At 37.1% G+C, this 19,228-nt stretch overlaps 1 protein-coding gene across 9 annotated transcripts in view; it reads right to left on the reverse strand.

The window, feature by feature from the left end:
• Window positions 1-19,228, reverse strand: part of NSD1 (nuclear receptor binding SET domain protein 1) — a 147,569-nt gene that overhangs the window by 78,393 nt on the left and 49,948 nt on the right. For all 9 annotated transcript variants that reach the window (XM_045797579.2, XM_045798120.2, XM_045797888.2 and 6 more), the window contains one exon: window positions 2,206-2,341. In XM_045797579.2, coding sequence (XP_045653535.2) covers window positions 2,206-2,341 — 136 coding nt within the window. The remainder of the gene's footprint in view (window positions 1-2,205; window positions 2,342-19,228) is intronic.

Here is a 19,228-nt window from a genome sequence, read left to right on the forward strand (position 1 = left end):
CCCTTCTCCCATTGAGGCCAATATCTCACTGTGATACCAAACCCATCCACCACTTCTTTTCCCAGAAATCCTATGTTATGATCCTGCCTTTGATTCTTTACTACTCCTGTCTTCACTCTCTATTTCCAGAACTCTTCTCATCAGCACTACTAACATAATCATCCCCACCTTTAGCAATCCTTCTGGACCCCATATCTTTCTCTACCTACAGCATCCCCACTTCTCTGCTTTGTCTCCATTTCCAGTCTAATTCAACTTCAGACACAATCATAACACCAAAAACACCACGGATCTCTACCTCCTTATACCTAATGGACATTTTATTTGATCACCAGGCAAGTTCAACCAAATCAATCACATTTTCCTTATCAAAACATGCTAATCACCAATACGACATACCAAATAATCCTGGTTTTCTTCTTCCATTTCAATTTTTTCCCATCTCTTTTCCAAGCTCATTATCCTCCATACAGACCTCAAATGCTTCCTTCCTCAAAGCCCACCCTTTTTCTCACTGTATATTTTATCACAAGCCATCTCATCCATGCCTTGCCCATGGCTTCAGTTAATATCAACAAGCAGAGGTCACCCTGTAGTTACCAGCGTAGTTACTCTATGGATAGGAGACCTCTCAGAGCCAGAGCACATACTAGTTTCTGTGCCTGGAACCATCTTTTCCTTCTTTCCCTAGTTAATTCCTACTCGTCTTCTCACCTCTCAGACCAAAGATACTTTACTAACATAACTGCCCCGAATACCCTACACCAGAAGTCCAAATTACATACCCCTGCTATATCACTGATTGAACACCAATATTTATCTTTGGACACACTTCTCAGTGAAGCAATTATCTATTTGTCTGATTATTTGCTGGTATCTTGTCTCTTTAACTGGACTCCATAAACAAGGGCAAGCAGAAGTGATGTTTTGCCCGTTACTGGATCCTACTACCTAGCATACTACCCATACAATATAGTTAGAAACTGTTGAATAAATGGCATGGACCCAATTAGTGTGCATGAATAGTATAACAAGTAAGAAACTTAACAGGAAGGGTAGAGGGGAGGACTAAAAGAATTTACTAATAGTACTTTAATGTCCAAATAGGCCACAAAGATTAAGATATCATTTAAAAAAACAGAACACTGAGCTGTAAAGGTCTTTAGGTACCTCAATACTCAATATTTGAAATATAAAATCAACTCCAGCAATCCCACTTTTGATACATGTATACGTGAAAGTTATTCTTTATACCACTGTTGTGTGCGCAGAAACACATTTATGTTATGTACATATGTATACAGAGACTTCACAACACAAGATTAAAAACAACCTAAACATCCACCAACAGGAAAATGGTTATATAAAGTATAACATAATCAAAAAGTGGAAAACTATACAGTTGTTAAGAGAGAGAAAGTCTTCAATGCACTAACATGGAAAACCTCTAAGAAGTGAAAAAAACAAGTGTAGAACATAAAAAAATATGCTATTGTGTTAAAAAGATGAGAATATATACTTCGATATACATAAAAATACTCTAGAAACAAACATTAAAAACAACTGGTTACTCTCTGGAAAGAAGAGAAAGAATGAGGCAGATCAGAGAAAAGGAGGAAGTGAGCTGATTTTTTTTTAATTATGAATATATCACCTATTCAAAAACTAAAATACATATATTAAATCACAAAACATCTTAATAGAAAAAAGGCAGCTCAAGATCAAAATTCAGTCCCTACCTTGTAGCGTTTTAAGCATACCTGAGATTCAAATAGAACAAAGTAAGAAACAAACTAGTCATTAAAGGGAATGCTCTAAATCAAGATTTTACAATTCAAAATTCAAAGGATTCCTTATAATTGTTTCAGCTTTAAAGCTTAACAGCAATGATACAAACCTGAAGACTGAGGTAGAAAAGCCTAAATACACTGAAAAGTGATTCTAGACAATGTAAACTTTAGGTAATAAACCTAATATTTTCCTGTCATCTATAAATAGAGTAAGAATTTTTAAATCATAATGTAAAATAAAACTTTAAAAAAATTCATAAAGGTAAAATACATTAATAACAATTCATTCACCAAATGCTCAAAGGTAAAAATGTATTACTACTGAAGGCGACAAAAATTAGGTTATACTAAAGGCAACTACAAGTTTTTTACTCCATACTGTATTTTATCACGTATAATCAACTACTAGTATTACCTTTCATTTTTGAATGTGTGTTAATCAACGGATCAGAACAAATCCTGCAGGGCCACCATGGGCGTCTCTTGAATTTTGCCCAGATGAGATCTCCAACTTCATACTTCAGTGGCGTAGACTTTTTCTTGGGTTGACACTTTAGACAGACAAAACATGGGGCATCAATAAGAATCAAAACCTTTTGAAACAGTGTACCATTTTCCTATTAATCTTCTGAAAAAGCAGAATTCTACAGAATTCTAGATGAAAACACTCCAGCTACAATTACAAAGCAAGTACAACTAAATCATTTTGTCTTAATGTTCATAACATAGCCCTCTATAAAGTAGTAGCTCTCAATTTATATTTGTTTTATATAACTAATCTACCTACATTCATGGAGAAAATAATTATTTTCATTAATAAAAAAGTGAAAAACTGTAAAAAGAAACAGAATCATCCCCAGGAAAAGATACCTTTGCCCTAGTCCCTGGATTACAACACAACATGGGGGGGGGGGGACAGATTATAAAAAGAATTTATGAACAATGTCAAGAGTCTATGTTCCCAATACAATGTGTCAATTCTATCTCAATACAATGGGGGCAGGGCGCAGGGAAACTGCGGTCCCTTCTGCAGGTGATATTCTACATCCTTCTCAAACAAACATGGACATTCCTACCAATTAACAATAATAGCTCTAATGAAATAATCCTGAAAGCTACAGGCTAGACCCTAGCAATGTCAATGCAACTGACTTTGACTTTTTCCAGGACCTCTAGAACAGTATACTGCACAACTCCAAGCAACACCATTCATGCAGAATAAATTCAATATGAATCAAGCTCCTTGGACTTGTCTAATGCAGAGATTTTGGCTGCATCTTTTCTCCAAAACCAATATCCCTAACTGATCTGCAATCCAACATCCTTCATCTCCACTCTAAACCCATGGCCATGCCTTTAACACACTTACATAAGCAGACCTCCTGCCTTAAGATGAACACAGCTTTGTATTTAGTAGGACTAAGCTTTCTACCTGCGAAACACCACACAAAGGAGTTGCAAGTGTACTGAGATGTTCCTGGGTAGTAGCCAAAAGCAGCACCCAGGGTACCTGGACAAAGATCAACCTCTTCCATTTACTTTAAGGAGACACAGACATACTATGATTTTCTCTAAGTGCTATGTCTTGAAAAAGGCTTGGTGATCCTCCCTCAGACTCAAACTTCCCTCATTAATACTTAAAACAGATTAAGCATTCAATAAAGTCTATCCTAGATGAATTGACTAAAATCATTCAAATAAATTATGAATATTGCTCCTCCGCAGAATATCAACGGATGGGGCTCAACTCAAAGATTTTTAAGTTACCAATTCAACTTTAAGACTCTGTTTTCAGACAGAAATTAAATTTCATAGAATGCCCTTATTGAAAATATCGTGATTATTTCTTCGAGTATAGAGTTACTAGGAAATGAGACACTACATCTTATTCTTTAAAAGAAAAAAAAAAAGACTATTTTTGCCTGTTACCAGTTTGTAAGTCATCAGAAAACAAACAGGACTTCAAAGGTAGTTGGCTTTGAAACTTTAAAACCCAGATACAAAGACAGGATGGGAAAACAAAAATTTTTTTGAAGATTTTATTTGTCAGAAAGAGAGAGAGCACAAGCAAGGGGAGCTGCAGGCAGAGGGAGAAGCAGACTCCCCACTGAGCAAAGAGCCTGACTCCAGACTCGATCCCAGGACCCTGGGATTATGACTTGAGCCAAAGACAGATGCTTACCAACTGGGCCACCCAGGCGCCTAAAAACAAATTTTTTATTTGCCTGTACAGAAAACTACAATTTGAGGGGGTGCCTGGGTGGCTCAGTCGTTAAGCATCTGCCTTCGGCTCAGGGTGTGATCCTGGCGTTCTGGGATCGAGCCCCACATCAGGCTCCTCCGCTGGGAGCCTGCTTCTTCCCCTCCCACTCCCACTGCTTGCGTTCCCTCTCTTGCTGGCTGTCTCTCCCTCTCTGTCAATTAAATAAAATCTTAAAAAAAAAAAAAAGAAAGAAAACTACAATTTGAGTAGGTTCCCATAAATTTCTGATACAATTTATGATCATTTAATTTATTTGGCAATCCCTGGTATTGGCTTATTTATTCAAGTCCTGAATTACTCTAGACATATTAACTAACATTTACTTGAGGTTTGCTATGTGCTAGACACTGTTCCTTTTTTAATCCTCTTAAGGCAGGTACTGTATTATTACTTATTTTACTATTCACTTATTTTATTGTATGTCTAAAGTCATATAGTATTTAATAAGTTGGCAGAGCCAGGATTCGAATCTGGATAAACTCTCAACCACTTCCTAATCATCCAGTAATAATAACACCCCATGATTGTTATATGCTTTATGACAAATTAAGCCATAATCAATCTATGATATGATACTGGTTCAGTCTTCCCCTCATATTACTTCAACAAAACGATTATACTATATTATCAGAAACTATAGCCATAAAATACATGCTTTCAATGTCAACTATATTTCAATAATTTTTTTTTAAATATACTTTCCAATAAACAGCAAGGAAGGAACATGAGCAGTATCAGGTAAAGCCAGAAGCTGAATCGCACAACCAGACAAAGCAGCAATGAGTTCTATCTTATGACTCCATCACGAATTACGTCATCTTAAACAAGTCACATACTACAGCCTCAGCTTCCTAAGCCACAGAATCAGGAAAGAAACATCTGCTCTACCATGAGCCAACAAATGAAAGCAACAGTTCTATTCCTAACATTGTGACCCAAAGAAAGTAATCCAAATAAGTAGAATTACAGAAAAATATTTCAAGCAGTTATTTATGACAATAAAAACTTAACATCCAACAAGAGATCTGTTAAATTAATTATGCTGAAAACTCAATGAAATATGCAAAATGCAGGTGAAATTATGGAATACTGAAAATGTAATACACACCCACACATATTATATACCAACCATTTAGAAACTATGTTGAAACTGAAATGATGATTTAAAAAAATTAAGTTGGGACATGCATGGATGGCTCAGTCAGTTAAGCATCCAACTCTTGATTTTGGCTCTGGTCATGATCTCAGGGCTGTGGGATCAAGCCCCGAGTCAAGCCCTGAATCAAGAACCAAGTCGGGCTCTGTGCTTAGAAAGAAGTCTGCTTGAGATTCTCTCCCTCTCTCCCTGCCCCTCCCCTGTTCACACATTCTCTCTCTCAAACAAATAAATAAAAATCTTTAAAAAAAAATCTATATATATAGATATGTAGATATATAGACAGACGCCTGGGTGGCTCAGTTGGTTAAGCATCTGCCGTCGGCTCAGGTCATGATCCTGGGGTCCTGGGATCAAGTCCCACAACAGGCTCCTTGCTCAGTGGGTAGCCTGCTTCTCCCTCTGCCTACTGCTCCCCCTTGTGCGCTCATGCTCTCTCTCGCGCAAATAAAGAAAATCTTAAAAATAAATTTAAAAAATATATATATAAACAAAGTTAATGAGAAACATGAATAAAAAATAGTTTCATTAAATTAATGGTATCGTGGATAAAAGATTTTCACAAACCTGAAACATTTATTATCTCCATGCTTTTTTTTTTTTTTTTAAGATTTTATTTTTATGTAATCTCTACACTCAACCTGGGGCTCAATATCACAACCACAAGATAAAGAGTCCCATGTTCTACTGACTGAGCCAGCCAGGTACCCCACTCCGGGTTGTCTTGACTGATTTGCCATGATGACCAAATTATACAATATATGCAAACCCACTGGAAAATAATGTCTATACAAATACATATTCTTAATAGTGTTATTAATGGACAACAACCAAATCCAACTGACTTTAGCACATAAAAAACTAGACAGAGGCAAGAATTCCAGACCAAAGAGAAGCCTCCAATCACGAAGTAGAAAAGATAAGAATAAGGAAAAAAAAATATTTTTAAATATGACTCTTATCTTCAGAAGAGCTTAAATATTTCACCTTGGAAAGACACCCAAATACACCAAATTCTTAAACCCTTAATTCAAATGCATACAGATGTACTAAACAACCACAACAGAAAGCTCAATAAGAGACACAAAGATGAATTCCTGATCCCAAGTCACTTGAACAATATTAGGGAAGACTAACATGAAGAAATGACATCTGAGCATTGACTGGCAGGATAGGCATATTTCAGAATGGTTTTTCCTAATATCTCTTTACGTCCAGTTGGAAGAAATATACTGGTGTTAAGCCTTTTTATATACATTGTTGAGCTGAACTGTGCTCACCCAAAAGTATGCCCCACAATACCTGTAGGTAAGACCTCATTTGGAAATAGGGTCTTTGAGATAATCAAGATGAGATCAATTAGGGTGGGTTCCTAATCCAAAACAAATGTGTCCTTTATAAAAGAAAAATCTGGAAGCAGACAGACAGACATACACAGAGGGAAGATGATGAAGACACAAGGAAAATGCCTTCTACCAACCAAGAACTGCTGAGGCAACTAGACATTAGGAAAGATGTGAACATCTTCTCACAAGTCCTCAGAAAAAAACAACTTGACATTCTATTTCTAGTCTCCCAACTGCGATACCATTAAATGTCTCTTGTTTAGCCGCCCACCTTGTGGCACTTTATTATGGCAGCCCCAGAAATCCAATATACATATATTATCTTGCTTAATCCTCACATTATGAAACTGTATTATCTCCATTTTGCATTTAGATAAACTGAGGATCAAAAAGGTCAAATCACAGAAAGAAAGACTAAGATTTGAACTATTAATACTAAAGACCATGTTTTTTGAATATAACATTTTTTTCCTTCAATTTTAACTGAATATAGCCAGAATTTGTTTTCAAAGTGTTTAAAGCCAATCTAAAAACCAATTAGGTTCAAAATCTCCATTTCCATTCTTCCATTGACAGTAACATGTTATTTCAACAGGAAACTTTCCTGTATAAACTTGTCACCACAATTTTTAAAGGACTGATACATCTCCTTCAACCACAATCAAGAAGTGGCTCTTAGCTATGGTTAAAAGACACTTTGGGTGAGATCTTTAAGCACTTCCACTAATGAAATTTCCATCAAAGGTACAAACCAGACTATATTGCATTTCTAAGATAAAATAAAATTGCATGTTCCTGGGATGTATGGGATAAAACTTAAATTATGTTCTATCTTAATGTTAACTGAACGTTACCATGATAATCCTTGGACACCAGTATCTTTACATGCATATCCAAAATTTAAGAGTTGAGTAAACTATTTAAAAATCAGCTAACTCACAGAACAGTATCTTTTTTTTTTCTTTTTAATTTTTTTCTGGTAAGGATATGTAACAGAGATCTATCCTCTTAAATTTTAAGTGTACAATACATGGATGTCTATGGATACACAACAAACAGTATCTTCTAAAACAACTTTTTTAAAGAAAATACAGTGATACAGAACTTGAGGTAAAGAACTAGGGATGCTACCACAGAACGTACTGACAACTCTAGGACTCTGTTCTTATTTTCATTTTTTTTTTCCCCTAGAGAGAGAGGGAGAGAGAGGAGAGCACACAATGCGTGCAAGAGGGGGATAAAGGGGGGGGGGTAGCACATGGAGAGGGAGAGAGAATCTTAAGCATGCTCCATGTCCGGTGCTTAGCCCAACTCAGGGCTCGATCTCAAGACTCTGAGATCATGATCTGAGCCAAAATCAAGAGTCGGACGCTTAACCAACTGAGCCACCCAGGTGTCTCACGAATAATTTTAATAACTTGATTTAACATACCAAGTTTTAAAGGTTGTACTAAGAACTACATTGTACATAGCTGTCTGAATTATACTTTGGAATTTCACCTGTTTCTACATAGTCAAAAGTGACTCCCTTATTCTGATGATAAAAAGAGGTAGTTCCACTATTTTACAAATAGGACACCCAAGGTAAAAGATGACATAAAACTCACACTGATGTTCCTTTAATAATATATTGAGTGGGGATGCCTAGGTGGCTCAATTAAGCGTCTGCCTTCGGCTCAGGTCATGATCCTAGGGTCCTGGGATAGAGCCCTGGGTCAGGCTCCCTGCTCAGCGGGAAGCCTGCTTCTCCCTCTCCCACTCCCCCTGCTTGTGTTCCCTCTCTCGCTGTCTCTCTCTGTGTCAAATAAATAAATAAAATCTTCTTTAAAAAATGTATATGTATTTAAAACTATAATTCAAACACAGAAATTGGCAGAATGGATAAAAAATATGATTCAACTCTATGATAGCCACAAGACACTTTGTATCAAATTCAAAAAAGGAGTTGAAAGAGGGGCGCCTGGGTGGCTCAGTTGGTTGAGCATCCAACTCGTGATTTTGACTCAGGTCAGGATCTCAGGGTCCTGATATCAAGCCCCGGGTCAGGCTCCTGCTCAGTGGGGAGTCTGCCTGAGATTCTTGCCACCTCTCCCCCTGCTCATGCACGTGCTAGTGCTCTCACTCTTTTACCCTCAAAAAAATAATAAATCTTTTTTTAAAAAAAGAGTTGAAAGCAAAAGGTTGTAAAAGAAATAACATGCAAACAGTAACAAAGAGGGGTGGCTTCTTCTCTACAGTAAGGACACACAAAATATACTTAAAGGAAAAACGGTTACTAGAGACAAAAGATCAAAATTTTATGACAAAAACATCAACCTAAAAGAAAGGTGTAACAATTACAAACACCATGCATCAAACCAGACTCCCAAATTCATGAAGCAATAACTGACAGAAATAAATGTAAAAAAGAGAAACAATAACAGAGATTTCAAAACCCACTTGCAGTAATGAAGAGAACTAGACAATCCATAAAGACACAAAAGCCTTGAACAGCACTATAAACCAACTAGACCTAACAGGCATCTGAAAAATATTCTACCAAACAACTGCAAAATATACAGTCTTTCTAAGTGCACATGAATATTCTCAAGGATAGACCATGTTAGGCCACAAAAATAAAATTAAAAGAACTGAAATACAGAATGTATTTTCCAAACACAATGGAATGAAATTAAAAGTCAAAAAGACAAGGAAAATTGGGAAATTAAATAGCACACTACTAAATAACCAGTAAAAGAATTCACATGGTTAAATTAAAAAATACTCTGAATGAAAATGAACACAAAATATACCACAACTTAAAAGATGCAGCAAAATCAATTCTTAGAGGGATATTTATAGCTGCACACATGTATATATATATATTTTCAAGATTTTATTTTATTTATTTGACAGAAACAACCAGTGAGAGAGGGAACACAAGCAGGAGGAGTGGGAGAGGAAGAAGCAGGTTCCTAGCGGAGGAGCCTGATGTGGGGCTCGATCCCCGAACACTGGGATCACGCCCTGAGCCGGAGGCAGACGCTTAATGACTGCGCCACCCAGGCGCCCCACACATGTATATTTTTTAAAGACTTCTCATAAACCCTAAACTTTCACCTTAATAAACTAGAAAAGGAACAGAAGACTACACCTAAAGCAAGCAGAAAGAATAATAAAGATTAGAGGGAAAATTAATAGAGAATCTAGTAAAAAAAAAAAAATGGACAAAACCAAAAAAGTTAGTTCTTCGAAAAGATCAACGCAACTGATAACTCTTTAGCTAGGTGGACTAAGAAAAAAAGACTCAAGTTACTAAAATCAAAATTAAAAGTGTAGGGGCGCCTGGGTGGCGCAGTTGTTAAGCGTCTGCCTTTGGCTCAGGGCATGATCCCGGGGTCCTGGGATCAAGCTCCACATCAGGCTCCTCCGCTGGGAGACTGCTTCTGAATCTCCCACTCCCACTGCTTGTGTTCCCTCTCTCGCTGGCTGTCTCTCTCTGTCAAATAAATAAATAAAATCTTAAAAAAGAAAGAAAGAAAGAAAGAAAGAAAGAAAGAAAGAAAGAAAGAAAGAAAGAAAGAAAGAAAGAAAGAAAGAAAGAAAAGTGTGGACATCACTACTGATTATACAGAAACAAAAAGGATTATGAGAGTAGTATGAACAACTATACGCTTACAAGCTGGATAATCTACATGAAACAGACCAAATCCTAGAAACACAAAACCTACCAACACCAAATAACATAGTAACAGAATATCTGAATAAACCTGTAACTAGTGAGGACACTGACTCAGTGATAAGAAACCAAAAATGTCCCAACAAAGAAAAGCCCTGGACCTAATAGCTTCACTGGGAAGCTGTACCAAACATTTAAATAAGAACAAACATCCATCCTTCTGAAACTCTTCCAAAAAACTAAATAGTGAGGAACACTCCCTAATTCATTGAGGCCAGCATTACTCTGATACCAAAGTCAGATGAAGATACCACAAGAAAAAGAAAACTACAGACCAATATCCTTTACAAACACTGATTTAAAAATCTTCAACAAAATATCAGCAAACAACTGAACATTAAAAAAAATTATACAAAATCAAATCATTATTTTTTTAAGGATGTATTTATTTATTTTGAAAGAGAGAGAGCATGAGTTAGAGGGGCAGAGGGGGAGAGAATCCCAAATAGACTCTGCGGGGGCTTAACCAACTGTGCCACCCAGGCACCCCTCAAATCATTATTTTGTATACCTAAATCTAGCATAATCTTATATGTCAATTATACGTCATTTAAAAAACTGTTAACTATAATGGAATAAAAAAATTAATAAAAACAAAGAAAAACAAAAAAAACATACACCATGACCAAGTGCAATTTATTCCTGGAAGACAAGGATTGTTCAACATATGAAATCAGTAAATGTAATATACCACACTAACAGACTGGATAAAAATCACATGATCATCACCACTGATGCAGAAAAAGTATTTAGCAAAATTCAATACTCATTTGTGGAAAAAAATACATACAACACTCAAAAACAAACTAGGAATAGGAAACTATCTCCACATAGTAAAAGCCATCTATGAAAAACCCACAGAGAAGATCATGCTTAATGGTGAAAGACCAAAAGCTTTCCCTCTCAGATAAAGAACACAGAAAGGATACCTGCTTTCTCTACTTCTACTCAACAAAGTACTGGAGTTCTAGTCAGAGCAATTAAGTGAGAAAAAGAAGTAAGACACAACCATACTGAAAACGAATAGGTAAAATTATCTCTATTTGCAGATCTTATATGTAGAAACCATAAAGATCCCACAAAAGAATTTTTAAACTATTAAATGAATTCAGCAAAGTAGGAAGATACAAAGTCAACATACAAAAATCAGTTGAAGTTCTACACATTAATAATGAACAACTGGGGCACATGGGTGGCTCAGTCTTTCAAGCGTCTGCCTTCAGCTCAGGTCATGATCCCGGAGTCCTGGGATCGAGCATCAGGCTCCCTCTGCCCCTCCTCTCACTCATGCTCTCTTTCTCTCAAATCAATCTTTTTAAAAAATGAACAACTCAAAAAGGAAATGAAGAATTCTATTTATAATAACATCAAAAAGAATAAAATACTTAATAATTAACCAAGGAAGTAAAAGACTTGTACAATAAAAACTACAAAATGTTGCTGAGAGAAATTAAAGAAAACAAACACATGGAAATATATCCCTTGTTTATGGATTGGAAGACTTGATATTATTAAGATGTTACTACTACTCAAAGCGAACTACAGATTCAATGCAACCCCTATAATAATCAGAATGACATTTTTTGCAGAAATGGAACTCCTCCTAAAATTTGTATGAAATCCAAGGACCCTGAGTAACTAAAGCAATACTGAAAAGAAGAGCTACCTACTTCCTGATTTCAAAACTCACAACAAAGCTACATTAATCAAAACACTCGGGATGCCTGGCTGGCTCACCTGGTACAGCTTATGACTCTTGATCTCAGGATCCCAAGTTCAAGCCTGCCCCACATTTAGCATGGAGCCTATTTAAAAACAACAAAACATCATGCTACTACTATCACAAAGATATACTGACCAGCAGAACAGAAGAGAGAGCCAGAAATAAACCCTTGCACATATGGTCAAATGATTTTGACAAGGGTACTAAAAGACCATTCAATAGAGAAAAGATAGCCTTTTCAACAAATGGTAGTGGAAAAACTGGCTATCTACATGCAAAACAATGAAATTATACCCTTATCTAACACCATACACAAAAATTAAAACAGACCAAAGAGGGGCACCTGGGTGATTCAGTCAGAGTCAGTTAAGCATCTGCTTTCAGCTCAGGTCACGATCCCAGGGTCCTGGGATCGAGCCCTGCATCTAGCTCCCTGGTAAGGGGGGAGGGGGGGAGAGTCTGCTTCTCCCTCTCCCTCTGTCCCTCACTAGTGCTAATAAACAAAATCTTAAAAAAAAAAAATAGATCAAAGATCTATCTGCTAATCTAGAATTCTGTATACAACAAAAGTATCTTTCAAGTAAGAAAACTAAATACGATTTCAGACAATCCAAAACCAGGAGAGCTAGCCACCACCTGACTCTCAATAAGGAAAATTCTAAAAGATATACTTCAGACAAAAGGAAATCATCTTGAGTCTAAGATGTGAAAAACAAAGAAAGGAGTAATGTGCAAACGAACAGGGACTGTTAAGCAATAATGATGTCTAATGGGGTTTTAAACAAAAACAAGAATGAAGTATAAAATTCACAATACTTGGGAGTGCCTGGCTGGTTCAGCTGGTAAAGCATGTGACTCTTGATCTCGGAGTCCTGAGTTCAAGCCCCATGATGGGGATAGAGATTATTGGGGGGGAGGGGACTTAAAAAAAAATCGCAATACTCCATACTGGAAAGGAGTAAATAATATTAGTGTTCTTTTGCACTTTTTGAGTATAACTGACACATAATATTACATTAGTTCCAACATACTGATTGGACAAGTCTATTTGCTGAATCCTCACCACAAGTGTAGCTACCATCTGTCACCATAAAGAGCTACTACAGTATCACTGACTGTATTCTCTATGCTGTGCCTTTTATTCCCATGATTTATTCATTCCGTAACTGGAAGCCTCTATCTCCTCCTCTTTAAGTGGAGTAGGGCTTAAGTGTTTAAGTGTTCTTAGGATTCATATGTATTTAGGGAGAAATAAAGCGTTTTAAAGTCTACGTATTATCTGGGAAGAAAGTAATGGGAATTTTAAGCACTGATGAGTTAGGGAGGCTTGTAATTTAACCTTTAGATGAAGAGAAACCAAATATGTAATTTCCAAACTTGAATGAGTGTGGAAGGAACGGAAAAGGAACAATAAAAAAATAATTTAAAACCCAAAAAAGGCAGCAAAGGGGAAAAAAGAAAAATAAATCAACAAAGAGCAAGTAACATGGCAAATTTAAACACAAATATACAGCTAATTAAAGTGGACTAAATGTTGATCATTTGACGAAAAAGACCATTTTTAAAAAATTTTATGCCTCTAATAACAGAGACTAAAAATACATAAAGCAAAAATTGGCAGAACTACAAGAAAAAATAACATTGCAGTCATAGTGCAGATAAACTTCTCTCAGTAATTTACATAAGTAAAGAAAAAAGTCACTGAGGGTTTAGAAAAAATTTCAACATATGAATAACAAAATCGACCTAATGGATATATGTAAACTACTTCACTGTAATTGTGAAATATACCTTTCAAGCACTGGGACCATTTATAAGTACTCACCATGTCCTGAGCATATGAAGTATATCTCAACCAATGTGAAAGGACTGGAATCATATGGAACATATTTCCTATCCATAATGTAATTAAATTAGCAATTAATTACAGAAATATAATGGGAATATTTCTGTTTGGAAACTAACAAGTATACTTTTTAGCCTCTAATGGAATTGCTTGACCAACAGAGTCCTCAATTCTACTCATATTCTCTATCGAGGGGAAGAAAAGAAAAAAAAAAAAAAAGCCAAGTTCTTAGAAATAACTTATCACTATTATCCTTTTTCTTTTTTTTAAAGATTTTATTTATTTAAGAGAGAGGGAGAGAGTGTGTGCAAGGGCGTGAGCACACAAAGTGGGGGAGGGGGAGGGAAAGAATCTCAAGCACGCAGAGCCTGACATGGGGCTTGATATCATGGCCTGAGCCAAAAACAAGAGTCGGATGCTTAACTGACTAAGCCACCCAGGCACCCCCTTACCAATATTACTTAATCAATTTTAATATGGTCTCTTGGAGAGCAACATCGTAATACCCTTTGAAGCAATGCTCCATAGCTGGGACTCCATCCTAAGAAATAATCCAAAAAGAAGGTAAAAGACTAAGGGCTATAAACACATTTTCACTTCATCAACTATAATAACAAAAATGAAGGCAACTACAAGAAGAGGGCTAAGCAGGGGCGCCTGGGTGGCACAGCGGTTAAGCGTCTGCCTTCGGCTCAGGGCGTGATCCCGGCGTTGTGGGATCGAGCCCCACATCAGGCTCCTCCACTATAAGCCTGCTTCTTCCTCTCCCACTCCCCCTGCTTGTGTTCCTTCTCTCGCTGGCTGTCTCTCTCTCTGTCGAATAAATAAATAAAATCTTAAAAAAAAAAAAAAAAAAGAAGAGGGCTAAGCAAACTTAGAACAATCTGCTGGTCTATTAAGCATTTATTAAAAATTACTATGGGAAGCCAGGAGAGGCAAAGGGAGGTGGGTGGAGGGGTATTTTCAATAGGTGATGGAGATTAAGGAGTGTACCTGTTGTGACGAGCACCCAATACTGTATGTAAGCATTCAATCACTATACTGTACATCTGAAACTAATATTACACTGTATGTTAAATAACTGGAATTTAAATAAAATCTTTTAAAAATTTACTACGGGAAGCCAGGAAAACATGCCACAAAGAAGAAAAAATACAAAAAGATGTTACTTAAACATGTTACTACCTCCAGGGCACCTGGATGGCTCAGCAGGTTAAGCAATCAACTTTTGGTTTCAGCTCAGGCCGTGATCTCAGGGTGGAGGGATCAAGCCCTGTCGAGCTCTGTGCTGGGCATGGAGTCTGCTTGGGATTCTCTCTCTCCCTCTCCCTCTGCCCCTCCCTCTTCACGCACTCTGGCTTGCTTGTGCTCTTTCAAATAAATAAAATCTTAAAAAATAAAAAACAAGGGCGCCTTCGGCTCAGGTCATGATTCTGGGGTCCTGGGATCGGGCCAGCATCAGGTTTTCCGCTCGGCAGCGGAGTCTGCTTCTCCCTCTCCCTCCCCGATTGTTCTCTCTCTCTTAAATAAATAAATAAAATCTTAAAGGAAAAAAAAAAGATATTATTACCACTGTGGAAACAAAATTTGTACAATAAATATACAAATTTTCATTATTAGATACAGAACTCTGGGTTTTTGTTTCCCTTTTAAACTTTAGTCATGTAATTGTTCTACACAATTCAGTTAAAAAGATATAACAAGTAAAACTGGCCAAACAGGTCATTTAATTTCTCCCAGTACTCCTCAGTCATTTTAGGATATATTGTTTAATAATACTAAAAAAACCTTAGGTTACTTGATAGTAGAGATTATTGTCTGTCTCCCTAGCATGTTACATAATAGATGCCCAGATAATGTTTGCTAAATTGATTCAATTTCGTTTAAGTAATTCATGTCGGGTCACTCAATCATTCAAATATTTACTAAGTTTGGAAAGTGGTAAAACTGATTATTTCTAGAGGGTGAAAATTATGGAAGACTTGCTTATCTTAATTATTTTTCTACAGTAAACACTTAATTTCAAGGAAACTGTTTCTTTATTTAAGCATTTTATAAATATTCCAAGTACAAGACTATACTTTCAGGGATTTTTTTTTTAAAGATTTTATTTATTGGGGCGCCTGGGTGGCTAAGTTGTTAGGCATCTGCCTTCGGCTCAGGTCATGATCCCAGCGTTCTGGGATCGAGCCCCGCATTGGGCTCCCTGCTCAGCAGGAAGCCTGCTTCTCTCTCTCCCACTCCCCCGCTTGTGTTCCCTCTCTAGCTGCCTTTCTGTCAAATAAATAAATAAAACCTTTAAAAAAAAAAAGATTTTATTTATTTGTCAGAGAGAGAGAGAGAAAGCACACACAAGCAGGGGGAGCAGCAGGCAGAGGGAGAAACAGGCTCCCCACTGAGCAAAGAGCTGGACATGGGACTCGATCCCAGGACCCCGGGATCATGATCCGAGCTGAAGGCAGACGCTTAACCGACTGAGCCACCCAGGCGTCTCTCAGGGATTATTTCTGTAAATCGTTACTAGAGAAAAAAAATACATTCTGAGCGGCATAGAACTGAATGTAGAGATGAAACAAACAAGGCCTCTGGGAGTCCAGTTTCTCTGGAAGAGACAGATGAACAAAGTAAAATACTAACAGCTGCTAAGGTGGGATTGGGGTGGGAAGTGGAGGGGTCTTGGGGAAGGAAGATTATTAGTAACACATTTATTATTTGTAACAAGTAATTTTTATTTTATTTATAAATAAATTTATTTATTAGTAGTAAATTTCTCAAAACAAACTCCAAGAGACAATGACAGTCAAGGTAAGAATAGTTGACTCCTTCCTATAAAATAAGGCTAGAATCTAGAAAATATTTGTTTCCAATCTCCTCTTTCACCATTCCCTACCTTGAAAGCTTACACCAAGCTGTCCACAGTCCCCCTGAGATCATGCCTTTATCCTTCCATCTCCTCTCTGCCTGGAATTCCTCTGTCTTCTAAGTCTCCTCAGGACACCTTACTTTCATCACCCCTATGTCTTGGCTGAGCTAAGTGCCTCTCTACTATATCCTATGCCTATCTCTTAGCTTACCGTTATATGAGTTTATAATTTATCTATTCCACCAGTCTCTAAACTTCAGGAAGACAAGGTATCATCCACTCATGTATCTCCATTATCTGGGACAAAATATATGTTCAACAAAACAACGTTTTAATTGAACCAAAACAGGCTACAATGGGCTATTTCCTAAGCAGCAAAATTAGATGCCTTATTTTGTCCACTTAGGCACCTGTCAAAACTTATGGGTCCTTAATCCACAAAACCCTCATTTGTCTTAAAAAGATAAATGATACCCCAAAAAAGATAAATGATATATTTATACATATCTGTATTACAGGTCTTTACTTCAAAGATGACCAGCAATCAGCCTCTACCCCAGAACTTCCTGGTTTGGAAATGGGCAATACCACTAAATTTGGGACTGCAACAGCACATTAGAATTTAGTCACAGACTATTAAATTTTGCAACTATAGTTCTCTAAGCAACCTTCAGATTACCAATTAGTCTCCCAAATATCCAGATTTTGGAAAGAGGGTACTCTGGCTATTCAAAAGAAATATTCCAGGGGCGCCTGGGTGGCACAGCGGTTGGGCGTCTGCCTTCGGCTCAGGGCGTGATCCCGGCGTTGTGGGATCGAGCCCCACATCAAGCTCCTCCACTATGAGCCTGCTTCTTCCTCTCCCACTCCCCCTGCTTGTGTTCCCTCTCTCGCTGGCTGTCTCTATCTCTGTCGAATAAATAAATAAAATCTTTAAAAAAAAAAAAAAAGAAATATTCTAGGACAATGGAATTATCTCTTTCCCCAACAATTACTCATCACGGGGGCATGAACTGCACTAAGTCTATTTAGACACTGGGTATACTAACAAATTTGGTTTTCTGTAAAGCTATAGAGCAATCCTAGAGATTCTGGGAAGGGTCACAGATAAACCATCTCTAAAGCTTCTCTCAGCTCCAACATCAACCTTTCTAAAGCACAAGTGAAAATGGAAACCCACTTCTAATATTTTATTACTTTAAATTAGAAACATCCCCAGCTATTTCCAATCTAAACATTCATAATCATGTGAGAGTACTTAAAATCATTCTAAGTTCCCCAGCTCTCTTCAAAGACAGACCAAAAAAAACAAACAAAAAACCCTTCAGCCCAGTCTCATAATATTTCCCTCAAGTCAGAACTGAAAAGTAAAAGTGCATCTCAACCACATCACACATTGAGGAATTGCTAAATAAAATAATTGTACTAAGTATAGTGATTTAGCAAGCTACACTGCACAAAATAAAAATCAAACACAGTGCTGAACACTTAATAATCTCATAACCTCACAGCAGCTTCTAAGGACAGGCTAGAAGCATATTTTTCTCCATAGTATGGATGAAAAAACTGAGGCAGAAATTAAGTCATTTGCCTCGGTTCACAAAACTAGTACTAAAAATAGCAATGCAGGAGAGGATTCAAACTGACTCTGTAAAAATGCCTTTTACATTGCACCAGCCTAATTCCCAGAAGATAAACCAGAATTTTCTTAGAAAGGATTCTGTATGAATGAATTTTCCACAATATTTAAATCTAACTCATATTTTTCCAACATTTGGGAAGTCCAATATTCTTCGATCAAGAAAAACTTAAAGTCTGGGGCGCCTGGGTGGCTCAGTCAGTTAAGCAGCTGCCTTCGGCTCAGGTCACGATCCCACGGCCCTGGGATCAAGCCCCACATAGGGCTCTCTGCTCAGTGGGGAGTCTGCTTCTCCCTCTGCCCCTCCCCCCTCCCCCCCACTCCTGCTCGTTCTTGTGCATGCTCTCTTGCAAAAATAAATAAAATCTTAAAAGAAAAAAGAAAAAGGAAAAACAAGTTTATCACACAAGCAAAGCCACTGAAGCTGTTCTTCTGCAGCTGTCAAAATATTTTGTTTGCTAATAGCCTTTTCTTCAGCCAAGGAGGGCACTGACTAAATCTCAGAAATGGTAAGAGAACATGGCATAGTTTAGAAATTACTTTGTTTTTTTTAAAGTAGATGGAGCCTGACACAGTGCTTAAACAACCCTGAGATTGAGACCTGAGCTGAGTTCAAGAATTGACACGTAACCAACTGAGCCACCCAAGCATCCCTAAAAAGTAATACTTTAAATGTACCTTAGTCTCATTACTTTTTAAACAGCCAAGAAATGGAAATAATCTAATAAATGTTGGACAGTGACTTGGCTCAAATTATAGAACATCAATACACTGGAATGCTATACAGAAATTTTATACACACACGTATAGCGGGGAAAAAAGGTTATAAAAAGCATGTATACAATGATTACAAATTTTATAAAGATACACATTTTCAGGGGCAC

The sequence above is a fragment of the Ursus americanus genome, chromosome 15 (genome assembly GCF_024610735.1).
Source record: "Ursus americanus isolate L20-20 chromosome 15, mUrsAme1.1.p, whole genome shotgun sequence".
NCBI lineage: Eukaryota > Metazoa > Chordata > Mammalia > Carnivora > Ursidae > Ursus > Ursus americanus.